This window comes from Meles meles, chromosome 2, assembly GCF_922984935.1.
Source record: "Meles meles chromosome 2, mMelMel3.1 paternal haplotype, whole genome shotgun sequence".
In the NCBI taxonomy this organism is placed as follows: domain Eukaryota; kingdom Metazoa; phylum Chordata; class Mammalia; order Carnivora; family Mustelidae; genus Meles; species Meles meles.
Window position 1 is genome coordinate 164230057 of NC_060067.1, and position 18610 is coordinate 164248666.

At 36.2% G+C, this 18610-nt stretch overlaps 1 protein-coding gene across 3 annotated transcripts in view; it reads right to left on the reverse strand.

The window, feature by feature from the left end:
* Window positions 1–12653: 12653 nt before the first annotated feature.
* The window catches only part of ADAM28 (ADAM metallopeptidase domain 28), a 106304-nt gene continuing 100347 nt past the window's right edge, over window positions 12654–18610 (reverse strand). For 2 of the 3 annotated variants that reach the window (XM_045997479.1, XM_045997477.1), the window contains exons 19-23: window positions 18192–18300; window positions 17153–17231; window positions 16312–16377; window positions 15519–15581; window positions 14531–14677 (exon numbers count right to left, since the gene is read on the reverse strand). In XM_045997479.1, the coding sequence (XP_045853435.1) occupies window positions 14555–14677; window positions 15519–15581; window positions 16312–16377; window positions 17153–17231; window positions 18192–18300 (440 nt within the window). In that variant the 3' untranslated portion in view covers window positions 14531–14554. Of the gene's footprint in view, window positions 14132–14530; window positions 14678–15518; window positions 15582–16311; window positions 16378–17152; window positions 17232–18191; window positions 18301–18610 lie in introns of those variants that run through there. The other variant, XM_045997478.1, reaches the window with a different exon arrangement.

Below are 18610 nucleotides of genomic sequence, written 5' to 3' on the forward strand. Positions count from 1 at the left end.
CCATCTGAACTTAGAGAACTCAAATGGAAGTTCTACAGTGGTATTATCTCCAGTTGCAACAAAATAAAGAAGTGCCTGGATCAGTTCAAAAGGCTACATCTGGCAAATATCAGTATAAAAAAGTGTTTAATATCATTTATCAGTAGAAACTTCAAATTAAAACAGTGAGATACTACTGCACCTATAGGAATAGCCGGAATGCTGACAGCACCAAATGTTGGCAAGGATGTGGAACAACAGGAACTCTCATTCCCAAATGGTACAGTCACTTTGAAAGGAAGTTTTACATAACATACTCTTAACATACGATCCAGCAATTGTACTCCTTGATACTTACTCAAAGGAGTGAAAACTTATGTTTACACCAAAACCGGAACATGGGTATTTATGTCAGTTTTATTCATAAGTGTCAAAACTTCAAAGCAAACAAGATGTACTTTAGTGAGTGGATAGATAAACAAACTGCTACACATAGAAAATAGAATTTTATTTAGTGCTAAAAAGAAATGCACGATCAAGCATGAAAAGATATGGAAGATCCTTAAATGCATTTTACCAAGTGAAAAAAAAAGTTTGTATGAGAAAGATTATATACTGTAAGATTCCAACTACATGACATTCTGGGAAGGGGCTAACTTTGGAGACAGTAAAGGGATCAAGGATTGCCAGGGTTGGGGAGGTGAGGACTGAATCCATGGTGCAAAGAGGATTTTTAGGCAGTGAAATACACTGTATGGTACTATAATGGTGGGTACATACCATTACACATTTGTTCAACCTAGAGAATGGGTAACACTAAGAGTGAACCCTAGGACAAACTTTGAACTTTGAGTGATAATGATGCAAAAATGTAGGTTCATGGAGTATACAAATGCACCGCTCTGGTGGGGGATATTGATAGTGGGAAGACCGGGCATGTGAGGGGAGGCCATATTTGGGAAATCTCTGTACCTTCTGTACTTAAATTCTCTGTGAACTTAAAGCCACTATAGAGAATACAAACTATATTTTTGAGCAGATTATCTCAAATGCTTTGTCTTCCCCTCTAATTGCATGTATTTTCTTGTGTATAATTGATATCTTTATACAATTTTTGGTTGTTTATAAACAATTAAGAGAGAGAAAGGAAGTCTCAAGTCTAAATATCGCTTGTTATTATTTACAAGCTGATTTTTCAATATTGTCTTTAACTTTAGCTTCTAATACTTAACTTTACTTTCCTTCTATTCCAGTTAAAGCGCAGAGGTTTTATCAAGAGCACCAGTGAAATATCCTATGTTCAGAATTTAATTATAATACTTTGGATAAGAAGTTGAGATTACTGAAAAACGTATTTTTAAAGTTTTTAATCCAATTGCTTTTATTATTCCTGACACTAATTTGCATGAAAAATCAAGATCAAGATCAATAGTAGTCATAAGATATAGGTAGCAAAGAGTAGCTAAAATATTCCCATTAACATTTGGTTTTTAAACAGGAGCGCACAGGAGTATTTTTTAAAGCAATATAGATGATTTCATAGCTTATTTTTGGCCAAGAATCATGGTGTTGAGAAAACTGGACAGATACATGCAAAAAAAAAATTAACCTGGACTACTTAGTTACACGATATACATGTGTACGTGTGCATGCACACACACACACACACACACACACACTCAAAATGTATTAAGACTTCAATGTAAGAACTGAAACCATAAAATTTCTAGGGGAAAAAAAATAGGCAGTAAGCTCTTTGACGTTGGTCTTAGCAAGATTTTTTATTTTATTTTTTTTGATGTATCTCCTCATGCAAGAGTAACAAAACTAAACAAATGGAACTATATTAAGCTAAAAAGTTTTTGCACAGTGAAGGAAACCATGAACAAAATGAAAAGGCAATCCACTGAATAGAAGATATTTGCCAACGATATTATGATAAGGAATTAATATCCAAAATTAAAGAATTCATACAACTCAATGAAAAACAAATTGCTTCACTAAAAAATGGGCAGAGGATCTGAATAGACATTTATTCGAAGAAAACATACAGATGACTAACAGACTCATGAAAAGATGTTAAACATCACTGATCCCCAGGGAAATGCAAATCAAAATGACAATGAGACAAAACCTTACGGCTGTCAAAATGGTTATTATCAAAAAGACAAGAGATAATAAGTCTGCAAGGATGTGGAGAAGAGTGCACTGGTTTTGTGAATGCCAACTGGTGCAGCCACTGTGGAAACAGTATGAAGCTTCTTCAAAAAGTTAAAGAGAGAACTAACAAACTGAGGGTTTCGGAGGGAAGGGGGGGTGGGAGGTTGGGTGAGCCTGGTGGTGAGTATTGTGGAGGGCACGTATTGCATGGAGCGCTTGGTGTGGTGCATAAACAATGAATGCTGGAACACCGAAAAGAAATAAAATAAAATAAATTGGAAAAAAGAGAGAGAGAGAGAGAACTATCCTATGACCCAGCAATTCCACTTTAAGATATTTATCTGATGAAATGAAAACACAAATTTAAAAAGATATGTGTATCCCTATATTCATTACAGCGTTCTTTATCACTGCCAAGATACGGAAGCAACCGAAATGTTCACCTGTAGATGGGTAGATACAGATGTGGTATACATCAATGTTACTCAGCCATTCAAAGAAAGAAGAATGAAGTCGAACATTTGTGTCAACATAGGTGACCTGAAGGGTATATGTCAAGGAATGTAAGTCAGACAAAGACAAATACTAAATGATTTCACTTATGTCTGGAATCTAAAACACACAACAAATGAACAAACAAAACAAAACACAAACAGATTCATAGACACAGAGAACAAACTGGCAGTTGCCATAGGGAAGAGGAGGTTGGGGATGGGTGAAATAAATAGGCAAAGGGGATTAAAAGGGACAAACTCCTACTCATAAAATAAATAAGTCATGGGGATTGATGGGCAGCATAGGGAATATAGTCAACAATAATCACCTTGGATCGTGACAGGTGGTAACTAGACCTTTTCAAGATGATCATATCATCATGTATAAAAATTTTGAGTTGCTGTGTTGTAGCCCTAAAACTAATATAGTATGTCACTTATAATTCAATAAAAATTTTACATGAAAAACACTCTCATTATTGAGTTTTAGGAAATGAAAAAAAAGTTCTACATAATTTTGTTGTTATTTATTTTACTCCAAGCAGAACTGATTACAAATAAAATCATTATAGGGGTAAGAGAGCAAATATTGTGATAATTTATACGTATCATAGTGAACACAAAAGATCAATTCAATGAGCCTAGGAGTGATTCTATTGGGAAAAAATAGATTCAAATTCTCAAATAATCAATGGAGATAGAAACATTTATAACTAATGGCTCTGCAGTGATATAAAATGTAAGCAATGCCAGTTAGTGTAAAAGCTTTGTTGCTTTCAGATTTAAATTCCCTCGGTAGAAAATTTAAATGTTATGATGTACATTTAAAAAATCCTTTAGGTAATGTTAAAACAGATGAAAATACCTATTTTATTTATTCAATGTTAATATAAGGTCTTAGCTTGAGAAGGAGCTATTACTTGGTTTCTCAATTCATGATGCACGGCTCACTTAAAAATAACTACTCTGGGGCGCCTGGGTGGCTCAGTGGTTAAGCCGCTGCCTTCGGCTCAGGTCATGATCTTAGGGTTCTGGGATCCAGCCCCACATCAGGCTCTCTGCTCAGCAGGGAGCCTGCTTCCTTCCTCTCTCTCTGCCTGCCTCTCTGCCTACTTGTGATCTCTCTCTGTCAAATAAATAAAAAATCTAAAAAAACAAAAAACAAACAAAAAAACTACTCCATTACCATGACACGTGATAAAAGTTATGGAAAAAAAAGGTGGGGCAGATGTCCTGATTTGAACCTATGTATTGTTCCCTGCTGGGGTTTGTTTCTTACTGGGTGTGACCAGAGTGTGGATTAGGCCAAGGAGCCAAGGGTCTATATATCTGAGATACCTTGGGAGTAGCAGCGTGAGAGCCCAGGAGAAAGGCAGAGACATAGTCCCAGATTTAATCTGAGAGCAATACCGGCATGAAAACTTTCAAGATTTCAGAGGCAGAAGAGCTTTACTCCTTCTGAGCCACTGACTTTTATTTATTTGGTTGGTTGGCTTTGCTCTGTTTATGTGGTTTTATTACCCTTCTAGACAGTAAATGTGTTCTTATTTTATGGACACTACAAATCTAGAATCAATCCTGTTTACTTCTCATTTGTTTACTTTTTTGGATGTTTGTAGTTTGGAACGAAGCTTGGAGCTCATACTTACCATAGTTTTATATCTCACTGGCCTCATCTAACCCATGGCTTTACAACTCCTAGAACTTTCTTGCTTTTCTGTTTTCTGGTTGTTACTGTTTCTTTTTCTTTTGTTATACATTTCTAAATCTCTTCAATTTGTGTATGCATACAGGTGTCTGCATGTTTAATGAAAGGTGGTAAGTATAAACATAAAAAGGGGCCCATTAAAAATAAAAACATGTTTTACTCAGTCTAGACTCGATAAACCTAATGAATCATGACTTCATACATGCTGTTGTTGAACCTCGTGTCTACCTACAATGCTTTTATCCTCTTTTTCTTTTATAGTCTTGATAAACCACCTATAGTTTAAGATTTGAATGGCACCTCTTTGAGAAACTTCTCATGCCCTCCCTTTATAAGCATTTCCTCTGCTCCTTTGTGCTGGTATTTTAGCAACAATACTCCTATTTTGGCAATTACTTTATATTGGTGTTTATTAATTTTTAGTCTTTAAAAGCTGTGAGTCATTGGAGAGCACGGAGTTTAATCTTTCCATTCCTGGTGGCAACACAGTAAATGAGGGGTTTGTATATGTTTGAATTAAAGAACAAAATAAAGTAACCAAGTCAGTGTAGAGAGTACAAAGAATAAATCCAGAATTTTGATGGAAGACCTTTGTTAAACAAGCCTTTTTGAGGACTTTCATCTTCTAGGCTCTATGGCAATGACTAGTCACAAGAATGGGGATAAAAATCCAAAGTGATTTTCAGAAGGAGTGGGCAGTCAGGGGGGCCATTTTTCTGACTGCAACATTAGATAAATTTCCATTGGAAATACTGTATAAAAGAAATTGTCAATAAAAGAAATTGTCAACTATACTCAAATAAACTGTGATTAAAAAATAAATAGTAAACTAAAAACAAACAAAAATAAATTATAGTTGGAAATAAAATAGAATTTCTATACTTATACTATAATATTTAATGTGCCTTTATGTGCAAAATAGTTTTTCTGCAAGCAGTGTGGTTTTGTAGAAGGAATTAAAAACTTGGATTCAGAATAGCTGGGTTTGAGTCCCTATTCCAACACTTACCAGATATGTGAGGTAGAGAAAAATCACTTCTTTTCATTTTTATCTTGGTTTCTCATCTGTGAAATGAGGACGATGATTCTTCACATGGATTTGTTCTAAGGACTAAGTGAAAGTGAAGTCATGTATACACACACAAACACACACACATACTTGTATGAATCATATCGTGTGCTACAAATGTAAGCTTTTATTATTATCTTATGATATTCTCATTTTAAAAAATCATCAACTGGACAATCAGCTGTAATTTCATAGTTTCTAATAGGTTTGTGGATTCAGTGCATATTGATTTCCCCAAATCATCGATTCAGGATCATTGCACAGGGCAGCCTCAGATCGAAGACAGTGTTTGATTCAACCCAAAAATTCTGCTTGAGATTCAGACTTAATGTAACAGGAGAAATCTAATAGAAATATGGAGCCAAGTTCTGAAACTACTTGTAGAGGCTGAGGGAAGGTCACCTTAAAATGGGCCACCTTAGCATGAAGTTTATTCTGTGCTGAAGGCAACTGACAATCCCTATGAGGCTCAAGAGAAAGTTGTGCTTCTCCCTTAACTACATAGAAAAATTTTAATTGGGGGGGGAGCTCTTTCCCAGAATAAGAGTTATTAGCAGAGGTAAATTTATTTGAGTGGCCCATTTGTATGGCAGAGCAAACATCTAGCTACCCAACATCTTCTCTTTTTCTTAACACCCTTAACACAATTATTTTCTCTGATGTCTCACATCCTCTTCTCCTTGTGTCAGACTGAAATCTATACCTCATTTTGCCCGACTTCTTTGCAATTTCCTGTGTTGGATTCCATGTACACATGCTATTAAATTTGATTTTCTCATGTTAATCTGTCTCATGTCAATTTGATTCTTAGTCCAACTAGAAGGACCCTTGAAAGGTATTGGAATTCTTGCCCCCTGACACATTTCAGAGGAAGAATAAAAAATACAAGAAAAACACAAGAAAAATGCAGTCTCATCAATTAAATATGTACAAGTAATTAGTAATTTTTCTCAGGTTCCTGCTCAAAGCTGTGTGAAGCAGTGGCCCACACAGAGAGGGCCTCACCTCTGACAAATCTAAGGACAGAGTCATCCTTTTAGACAATGGGTATTTCTTTTTTTTTGTTGTTTTGTTTTTGTATTTTCATACTGCCTTTACATGTTTCTTAGAAAACCCTCTTTGGAAACTGGCAAGTCAAGAATTCTTAATTCCATTGCATGGATGAGGAAATTTAAAGATGTCCAAAGAGTTGAAATTACTTGCTAAGTCTAAAAAGCCAGCTATTGGTAGAGTTAGGGATCTGTCTCTGCTTTTACCCCTGTTTGTTTTCTACTTCCCTCATATAATATTATTTTAGGAAAAAAAGTTCTTATTCTCTCCTGTACATTTCTATTGAATTTTCTCTTGATTTCCCGGTTTTCCTATCTGATACTTCAGCTCTCCACTGGATCTCCTCAGTTCCACCGTTGGCAAGTAGAGCTAAAGGAGTCTCTGCCTAGACTTGACTTCTGTAGACTTCATTCCAATTATAGCTACATGTCCCAAGAGACACACAAATCTCGGTGAGCTATTTCACAGAGTTTAGAAAGCCAAATTGGTGACACACATTGACTTATAGGGGAAATATGCTATGTGCTGAGTCACAACAGTTGGCCTGTAATTCAGGAGTCTTTGCTATGAAAAATACAATAATTTCTGCAATTCAGAGACTGAGACTATTTTTCCTCAAGAGTTACTAGGACATCAGGAGGCCATTATCTACAGTCAGAGTGTCACCACTACATTTTTTGCTTAGATATATTCCTGAACTTCCTTGCTACTTCCCCCAGCAGGATTGAACACCACGGATTTCAACACTGAACTGATGCAGAGGGTTGATAAGGCTAAGAAAGCAACTTCAGATACGGTTCTTTGCTAAGATGAAGATAGAAATAACTCTAACTTAAAACAAGGTTCTAAAATGCTAGGAATAAAGTAGATAGAATTATCAACTTAAAAATATGTTCATCATCAAAGAAGTACAGTGAAACAAAGGGTCAAAAGCATTATATGTCTGGAGAATGAGCAAGGATAAAAGCAGTCTTAATGTGAATGAGTATGTGGAGCCCCAGGTATTATCTGCAACTGTTTCAAACAGAAAATAAATATAGTAAAATGATAATAAGCTATTCAACCCTAAAAAGAGTGAAATTCTGATCCATTCTACAACATGGATGAACCTTAGAAACAATATGTTATATGAAATAAGCCAATTACGTAACAGAAAAAATATTGTATGATTTCATTTACACCAAGTACCAAGAATAGGCAAATGTATATGGATAGAAGGTTAAATAGAGGTTGTCAGAGACTGGGGCAAGGCATAATGAAAAGATATTCAATGGGGACAAAATTTCTGGTTAGGGTGATAAACAAGTTCTGAAAATGGATAGTAATAATGGTTGTATAGCATTATGATCGTACTTAATGCCACTGAACTTTAACTTGAAAATGGTTAAGATGGTAGTTTTTTTGTTATGTATATTTTCCCAAAAAACACACCACACTCACAAATAACCAGATTCTTTTTTTAAATTTTATTGTGTTCTGTTGATCAGCATAAAATACATGATTAGTTTTTTTTTTAATTAACATAATATGTATTATTTGCCCCAAGGTACAGGTCTGTGAATCATTAGGCTTACACACTTCATGGCACTCACCATAGCATGTACCCTTCCCAGTGTCCATAACCCAGCCACTTTATCCTGAACTCCCCAGCAACCCTCAGTTTGTTTTGTGAAATTTAAGAGTCTCTTATGATTTGTCTCCCTCTCGATCCCATCTTGTAAATAACCAGATTTTTTTTAATAACCAGATTTTTTTTAAAGATGTTTATTTATTTTTCAGAGACAGAGCATGCAAAGGCATGGGGCAGTGGCAGGCAGAGGGAAGGCAAGGAATCTGCAGAGCAAGGAGCTTAGCCTGGGACTCGATCCCAGGAGCCTGGGATCATAATTGAGCCAAAGGCAGATGTTTAACTGACTGAGCCACCCAGAAGTCCCAACCAGATTTTAAAAATAAGTAAAGGACCTCAATAGACATATTTTCCAAAGAAGACATTTAAACGCCTATACCTGTTGGTATATGAAAAAGTGCTCAACTTCACTAATCATCAGGGAAACACAAATCAAAACCACAATGAAATATCACTTCACACCTATTAGGATGGTTATTATAAAAAAAGACCAGAGATGACAAGAGTTTAGGGAGGGTGTTGAGAAAGGGAACACTTGTGCTCTGTTGGTGGGAATTTAAAGTGATAGAGCTACTATGGAAAATGGCATGGAAATTCTTCAAAAATTAAAAATTGAATTGCCATCTGACCCAGCAATTCCACTTCTGGATATTTATCCAAAATAATTGAAATCAGAGTCTGGAAGAAGAATTATCTGTAATCCCATATACATTGCAGCACTATTCACACTACCAAAAATGTAGAAACAATGTAAATGTCATTTACATTTGACAGATTTTTTTTTTTTTTTACAAGATTTATTTATTTTGGAGAGAGGGAGAGAGTGTGTGTGTGTGCACCCGTGGGGGTTGGGGACAGAGGGAAAGAATCTTCAAGCAGGCTCTCCTCTCAGTGTGGAGCCCCATGTGGGGCTGATCTCAAGACATTTGGATGGTGACCTGAACTGAAATGAAGGGTCAGATGCTTAAGCTGACTGAACCATCCAGGCACCCCTGGATGATGGATTTTTAAAAATGTGATGTATATCCATATAATGAAGTGTTACTCCATCTTATGTCATACATAACAACTTGGGTGACCTTGCAAGACATTTTGTTAAATGAAATAAGCCAGTCACAGCAGGACAAATATTTCATGAATCCATCTATATGAAGTATCTGAAGTAAGCAAACTCACAGAAGCAAAGCACAGAATTAGAACTGTGGTTTCCAGAGGCTAGGAAGGAGAAGTGCAGTGTTGCTAATCAATGGGCATAAAATTTAAATTATGCAAGATAAACAAACTCTAGAGATCTGCTATACAACATTGTGTTTATAGGTAACAATGTTGCATTTATACTTTAAAACCTGTTAGGAGGTACGTTTCAAGTCAAGTGTTCTCACCATAATAGCTTTTTTTTAATTTATAAAAAAAGTTTGGATTTCAACACTAGGTATGAGAAAGAAAAGAGTTAAATTTCATCAAGAAGATGGCTTCACAATAAATAACATACCGCAATTTTCTTCTGCTTGGGGATTTAGCCCCTATAACAGTCTTACTTAGCATAATAATAGTAATATTTTACTACTGAAGAGCCGCAAAGCAGACAGCCTGGGGCTAGTGGCTAAGCAGTGTCTAAAGCTGTCATTGGCAAGGGAAGATCTTTTTCTGGAAGCAGCAGAAAAGACAAGGCAAATTCAAGAGCAGATATGCCAAGACTTGCAGGTTTTGTTGGTGGAGGCCTTCGCATAATGAATCAGGAATGCTTGATGAGGTAGATCTCCAACATCTACCTTGATGAGGTAGATCACCAACAAGGTGTTCCACTCCTGATGTGGCCTTGGTAGACAGTGTTAGCTTAAAAGAAAAGAGAATCTTGGGCAGAGAAGAATATGCAAGGTTTACTCATGGCACAAGCTATTTGCAAATTACACTCAGAATGCTAGTTATTCTGAAGCTCTTTAGCTGAAGAGATAGATTCTGTCATCAAAGATTATAAAATGAAAGAATATCACAGGTCAGGATACAACTTTTTTTTTAAAGATTTTATTTATTTATTTGAAAGAGAGAGATCACAAGTAGGCGGAGAGGCAGATGGGGGGGGTAAGCAGGTTCCCCGTTGAGCAGAGAGCCCAATGCGGGGCTTGATCCCAGGACCCTGAGATCATGACCTGAGCTGAAGGCAGAGGGTCAACCCACTGAGTCACACAGGTGCCCCAGGATACAACTTTTAAAACACAAGGGTGAGTCAACTAGAAAACAGCAATGCATCACCTATGAAAATAATTGTGTCTGTGAAAAATGGGGAGCATAATGTTCGAGCGGCTGAAGAAGGATGCACTTTTGAAAAATAGTTACTTTGAGAAGCACTGATGAAGTTTAGACAGAAGTTGCTTTGCTAATTGAATTTTAAAAGTAAAATTCAGGAAATGAAAGGCAAAAATAGTTCATTAGGTGGCCTTTATAAAACAGAAGTGAGATAAGAAAGAGGAGATTCTTATTAAGCAAATATGAGGAATAATTATAAAATTCCTTAAAATTAGCAAAAAGGAGCATTTAAAGTATAAAAGATAAAATACGTCTAAAAGATACACTTCAGGAATTCTTCAAAAAGACCAAGGAAACAGGCAAAAGGATGTGAGAGAAGACACAATATATGAGAAGACTGGATATCAGAAATCTCAAGCAGATAACTGGTACTTTTTAAAAAAGAAAGGATGCATGAAAGAATATAAAGAGAGAAAAAGGAAAAAAAAGTTTTGAAATGATGGGATTCCTGTTAAAGATAGTGGTTAATTCTACCTAAACCTATCTGGAATATTCCAAACATTTGATCTCTACTCCTTTGTAGCAGTTATCTATTGCTGCATAACAAATTTCCCCAAACCATAGCACCTTAAAAGAACATGTATTTAGTTTCTCATAGTTTCTCTGTTTTTGTAGAATCTGGGCAAATCTTAGCTGAGTCTTCTGCTAAGTTCAGTTTCTCTCATGAGGTAGCAATCGAAGCCCAACTGGGTTGGAAGCTGCTCCCCAGGTCATTCAGTGGTTGTTGGCAGAAAGAGTCCCTTGAGTGTTGTCGGGCTGAGAGGCTCAGATCTCTGCGGCTGTCACCCAGAAGCCACCCTCGATTCCTTACCATATTGGTATCATTATTACTCACATAAATCATATAGCCCCACCCTTTCCACAATTTCTGATTACAGCTAAAACTTGCTTTCTTTTTCAGTCAGACTTCACACAACTTTGTCATTTCATGCAAAGTTAAAAGCATTTTCAAATGTCATAAAAAGCAGTAACTTGGTGAGGTGTTAAGGAGTATGTACAGAAACCATATGGCATACCACTCATAGAGTACCTGAATAAGACCATAAGTTAATCTATTGTTCTAAAGCAGAGAAAGTAAAAATAACGAATTCGAAGAGCAGGCTTGGTGGCATATCTGAGGTAGTTAAATATCATATTGTGGAATTCCTACAAAGTGGGTAAGTGGCAGATCTAATTTGGAAACAGGACTGTGAAATCAAAGTCTTTGCTTTAAATTGTTTAAATTTAAACTCTGTAGGGTTTGGGTTCAAAGTCTTAGGATAAGAGAATCATTTCCCCATCATTGTCCTCCAGTTGTCTGTCCTTATAAGGAGCTGCGCGGCCTCCACATCAGGCACCTAGTGCCATCATTTCAAAATTTACAGAAACGTTCTTCTTAATAGCCTATGTTTTATTTCTAGCTCGGGTCATGTGTCTAGTTGAAGATTCATAGGTTAAAGCTTTCCATTTTACCAATATTAAAAATGAGACAGGGACAGGAGTTAAAACAAAAACCATATAACAAAGGAAGAAGACAACACAGGAAAGATCTATAGGTTTGTCATAAGAAAAATCGTGGCCTCGTGGGAAATAGGGATTTATTTCTGGGTTAGTGCAAGGTTGTCCAAAACCTAACCTCATAGATAAAGCTAGAATTTTTAATGTGTTCTTGAGTAAACTCCCATGTGGAAAGAAAGGCTGCTATAATAGGAGAGATTTGGCAGATGGACCCTGGGTGTGTTGGGGATTGAGCTTATATAGAAACTCACACCACAAGGGGAAATGAACTCCTTGTGGATGAAGTTTCCCCAAGGAGGGGCACCTGGGTGGCTCAGGGGGTTAAAGCCTCTCCCTTCGGCTTGGGTCATGATCCCAGGGTCCTGGGATCGAGCCCCACATCTGGCTCTCTGCTCAGGGAGAAGCCTGCTTCCTCCTCTCTCTCTCTCTGCCTGCCTCTCTGCCTACTTGTGATCTCTGTCTGTCAAATAAATAAATAAAATCTAAAAAAAAAAAAAAAGTTCCCCAAGGAAAGGAAGGGGTGTGGGCCAGGTCCATGGTGTACACGGGTAAAGCAGGCCAAGTATAAAAAACAAATGGAAATCATGGTGCTGATGAAGTGGCCCTAACTGGACACATGGAAATCATGTGCCCTAATCATGGAAGCAGCAACTTTATTAGTTGAGATGATTTCTGTAGCAAATAAGAAAATCCAACTTGAAATGGATTGAAAAATAAGGAAATTTTATTGACCAAATAATAGGAAATCCCAGCAAAGTTTAGGGTAACTCCAACAGTTATTAATCTATCAATTCAATGACATCATTAAGAGATCAGGTTTTATTCTTTTTATCTCTCTGCTCTATTTTATTCAGTATATCAGCCTTGACCTCATAATCACAACATGGTTGCAACACTACCAGAGAGGCTATTCAGATCCCAACATCCAGAAGAAGGGTCAGGATATCTTTTGTGAAAATTTCTCAACATATCTCTTCTCCTGTCTCATTGGCAAAAAACAAAAAAGAAGGAAGGAAGGAAGAAAGAAAGAAAGAAGATAGGTGGGGGTTGGAGGGAAGTAAGGAAAATAAGATTATTACAATTGACTTAAAAGGACAGAGATTTATCCTGGAAATGGAATCAGGATTACCTTTTCTAAAATATCTACAGCTGAATAAAATTGGTGTTCTGAAAACAAGGAGGAGGAAGGTTATTTGAAAGGCAACCAACAATGTTTATTCCAACATCAGTCAACTAAGCTAATGGTTGCTATGGGCGATGTGATTCCAGGGCTGCCAGATCATTTGATTACTTTTACAAAGCTGGAAATCTGGATGTTTATGCAAGATCTCCCAATTTTTAAATATTGGCAATCAACAAACATTTAAATTCAAAACATTTAAAAATACTTTATGACCAAAATCATCCCAGCCAAATAAAATCAGTCTGTAGTCCAGATATGTCCTGCCAGCTACCAGTTGTCAGCCTCTGGTTTATGCTATTAGTTTATGTAATTAGAACTTTCTCTATTTAGAAAGTGAAGTTCACTTTAAGCTTGTCAGTAACTGAATTATACAAATTTCTGTGCAAAAATTTTAATTTATAAAGTTTTATTCACTTGCAGCAAATTTCAAATGACTCAGCTAATAAAGATTGCAAAAGATAATGTGGGAAAAAGATGTTATATAAATCAGAGATTATTTATATAATTTTGCTCTTACAGTTCTAATCTGACAAGTTTATGGTTAAAACAGTCAAGATGCTGCTAGTCATCTAATGATGAACATACAATTTTCTTCCATCCCTCCCAGTTTCCTGTGATTTCCTGGGGACTTTTTCATTTGCTTGCTTTAATTAGAGGGTAAATTATTTCTTACTAAATGAGAAAATCAAGATGTTCAAAATACCTGAGGAAATATTAGTCAACATCACAATAAGAAAAGGGGGGTTAAGAAAGTCACTTAATTAGAGATTTTAGGTGGACAGCTGCTTGTTTAGAGTCCTCTCCTCTCCCATGAGTATGGAAGACAGAAATTGTGAAGTCATGCAAAGATTCTCAAGACCATGCCTCTCTTGAAAATTTTTGTTGAGTCATCTCAAAGCACAACATGTATCAAGAAATGTTAACATCCTTGAGTAATCAAGAGCTAATAATGAGGAGAAAGTATCTTTCTCTTCACCCAGATTATCCAGTCTTCCAGGTTGATCATTACCCCACCCATCCCTGCTTAGCTGCTGCTTCAGACGTTTGGATTGGAACCCTGAAAAAGACAAAGTTCTTAAGCCATCTACTTAATTCTAAAAAGTTAGATATTGTATAACTTGGAACTATTAGGAAATTAAAATAAATTCTTTGTAGTCACACTTCCTATTTTACAGATCATTGGATATACCACAGTGAAGGAGTGCAAACATGGGACGGCAGAGAAAGAACGGGAGAAAAATCGCATTAGGATCCAACTATTCATCTGACTAATGGATGTAAGACGAAGAAGGTGAGGGATCAAGAGAAGAGTGGTGAGGCACTGGGCAATCATCCAATGGGACATGTCCTCTATCTAGCTAAAACCTTTCCGTCTTCTTCCTCTTGGTTTTGACCACACTAGGAAAGCAGACATGTCTTAGGTCCCATCCTATGATCACACAGATACTCTTCTTAGTGAACATCTTCTAGGAAGACACAATTAGAACTTCTCTCCTTGACAGTAGGAGTGTGACAAGATTACATTTTCCTGTGGACCTCTTACCTTAGGTGTTGACATTTTATCTTTAAAAGCAGTAGAGGGAAGTGCCTTTGTGGCATTATGCTATAAGAGAGATAAAAATAATAGTAGGTCATTAGAAATGTTATTCTTTCCCAATCCTAGGCATATTTATTTCCTTATTTAAGTTATCTCTTACCTCCCCATCACTCTAGTTCTAATTTCAACCACTTAGCCAGTGGATCTTTCTCTCACTTTAACTACTATGAGTCCATTCATTTTCCCCTTTACCACATTCTTTTAATTAGTTATCACTTGCTTTGGCACAAAAAAATATGTGAAAGATTAAGCGCTCTATACACATATGACTTGTTTTCACACTAAAAATGTAAAAATTCTTGAAAAAATGACTTAATTTTAGCTCTTTCTCATTTATCGACAACAGAGTACCAAGTAGGAACATGTTCAGTAATTACTTGAGTGAATGAATTTTACCTTTTACTTCTTAAGTGCCTAAATTTTATTCCAGGTTTGCCTACATATGGTCTGTTTTTCGTACCCAACTTCTATACAAAATTGTAGCTAATATAGGCCTTATATAATAAAGGCTCCTTTCTAGATACTTACTTTGGAGAATATAAAATTTTATTGTTATATTCTCCAAAATACGTATCTAGAAAGGAGACTGTTTACCTCCGAGAGCAAAACTATTTATCATTTTTTGATGATGAGATAATGATAGAACTATTTTTAATAATAAAAAATATCCATACTAATTTATAGATAGAAAGTAGGCCTTGCTTTCTCAGATATACTTGTGTGCTACAGTAGGTCAGATTGGCCTAGAGAGTGTGTATCCTGAGAAAGAATCTGTAGATTTAGAGACACTACCCACATGGGGCCCAAAAGACATTTAAAAAATCATCAGTGACTTCCTGGTACTTACAAGGAAAGAAGTTGACACAGATGTAGGAATCGGTGGTGGTGGAAAATCTGGCTTTGTAATTAGCTAATGAAAAGGTAAAATAAAATTAATTCAAAGATGGGGCCTTGAAAATAGATGTCCTTAATGGAAAGGCTTAAATCATTTTCAGAAAGGGAGAACTCATGCTCCTACCCATGAAAATATTTTAAATCTGTAAGTTCAAGTGTTTTCATTTAGGGGTATATATATATATATATATATTTTTTTTTTTTTTTTCCAGAAATTCAAGAAGTGAGGCCATTCAGGAATAAGCCAGTGCTAACATATGGATGATGAAGATGTCACTCTATAGAGCAGATTGGTTCTCTTCTTATAATAAGTTACCAGCACATTGGGGAGGGTATGTGTTATGGTGAGTGCTGTGAAGTGTGTAAACTTTCACAGACCTGTACCCCTGGGGCTAATAATACATTATATGTTTATAAAAAAATAAAAAATTATTAAAAAATAAAATAATATGCAAAAACCAAAAAAAGTTACCAGCATTGCGGACCCAGTAATTCAGATTAAGGAGTTAAACATAGGAATACAACTATCTCACATTTTGCATTTCCAAAAGTTTTATGGGAAAATCTATGTTTTATATTAATATTCACAAAAATTTTAACATTCTTCTGAGGAAATAATTGGGCATCGTGGGTCATATCTCTTAATAGTATTTCCTTGAGACTAGATTGGAAGTGATACTTTTTTTTGTTTTTTTAACTCTGACCTTCTAATTGGAAGGAATATTTAAGAGAAAGTGCTAACTCACAAAAGAAGCTGGAGGCTCATTGCCCTCTACTGGCAGATCAGGTGCATGGAGCTTCATCTGACTCATCTAATAAACAAACAAAATTTTTAAATGAAATGATGCTTCCTAAGTTTAACTTCCAAATAAGCAGTCTTTTTAAGACATGGGAGATCAGAACTGAGATCACACCAAGAGATGGGATAGGAAATCATAGTGGTCCAGTGGTTGCATTCTGCTATGTCCAGAGCTGTCAGAGACAGGTACATTTCCATCAAAAATATCATTGCCATTGCCAATGACATTACCAATAACAAACCTCTGCTAAAATTTCTAAACTTCCAGGACATAGCCAAGGCCTTGAAGGTTATACATATTACATGTTTTGTCATACAAATAAATGCATTATTATCTTTATTGGGACATTTGCAAAAGGAAAAAGAAATCCACTTAGAGTCAGAAAGAAAGAGAGAGAGAACAGAGAAGAGACAGGTGGGAGGGAGGGGGACAGAGAGAGGAAAAGAGATGGTGGAGGAGCTGGGGAGGGAGAGAGAGAAAGAAAGAGAAAGAGAGAAAGACATCTGGAGTCTGCTCCCCTGTTCTCTTTATTTTCTCTGCTTTTGTGAACCTCAACAAAGCAGCCTCTGAATTTTAGGAAGACTCTTTTGCACTTAAAAAAAAGAAAGGCAAAGGAGAATTTTCCAAATGTGGAGTTAGAGAGCCCCAAATTCTTGCCACTAACTAGCAGACTGGATTTGTAAAAGGCTGCTGAGTAGGAATGACAGATAGGTAGGTGGTCAGGACAAGATGACGAAAGAATCACAAACTGGTGCACGAGGCAAGCACACTACAAACTATGGTTCACCTCTTGGGGCTGAACATCCTTCACCGTCTGTGGGTTCCTCTTCTGTCTGCGAGGCCTGTTGCGGGTAGTAGACAGTGGCCTGTGTATGAAAGCATATCATTTAAATGGACTTAACAGTTTCTTCACCAAGGTGAGGACACTCAAAAGAAGTTTGCCAGTTTTCTTTGCCCATTGAGTCATCCTTGGACATTGACTGGGCTTTCTTCTGCTCTCTAGGATAGTCTTAAGGCCTCCTTGTCCTGGAATTCATAATCACCACCACTAATTTTCTTCTAGATTCTCTACAGAGCCTTGATTCCTAATAATGATGGTGTTGAATCAGTGTTTATCTAAACTATTAATTATTAATTAACTATTAAACTATTAAATGCCATTTAATTAATGATTTATTTTATTCATTCAGTATTTAGGAAACTCATTATGTATGAATAAGGCAGTCTTTATAAAAGGTTAGAAAGATACGGTAGTGTCAAGACCATGTTTGAAAGACTAACCAATGTATGTGCAAATCAAGATTCCATCAGCTTAGGTGTAAGACTTGGAACATATTTGTTAACCTCTCTGAGCCCTTGTTTTCACTTAAGAAAAAGTGTGAAGTGCTTGATTTTATAAGACTGTTCTAAGGATTAATATATAATACCTTTTCATCTATAAAATGGAAATAATAGTTACTACCTCACAACATTCTTGTGAAGATTAGAGATAATGAATGTAAAAAGACTCAGCATAGCCCTTGTCATAAAGATAGTGACCAATAAATGCTACATAGTGTATTCTTATAATGGGTATAAAACCTTTATTGAGAGTTATTATAATTTTTATTACTTATAAACACAGCGATTAACATAAAAACAATATGTGTATTGCTGTGAAGGATTTCCCAGTAAAACTGGTACCCAGCCTCTGGTCCAAGAAAAATATATCTGTACTTATTTTTGAGTATTTGAAGTAAACCACTTAAATTTGAGAATTTGGGCCCTATCCTTGAATTCAAATAAATTAGAGGTCAAAAAGTTCCCAAAGCAAGATAGAAGGCTACCTCTGGACTTTCTTCGGCTTTCTTCTGGTACTTTGGTGCCAGATTACTATAGCAACCACCACCGATATGACAGCCACAGGAAACAGCACCCCAACCACAATGGAGAAATCTGCAACAAAGAGAACCCAGATCTGATAAGGGTATGAGAAATTTACAAATATGCATCACTCTGGTCCTTATTTCTTCATTTATCACAAACTCCATGTACCCTTTCCTCCACAGAACAGAGATTCCCTGGAAAATCTGTCATAGTTGGTAAAATGAAACTGCATTTTGATCATGAATGTTGTAGTATTATATAGATAGGGGAAGCAAGGGGGAAATCCATATAAAACATTGGAATATGAAGTAGGTAAAGCAGCATGCTACTGAGAACCCTTAGAAGGGAGGATGTTTGTAACAACTGTAAAGTATTGGGG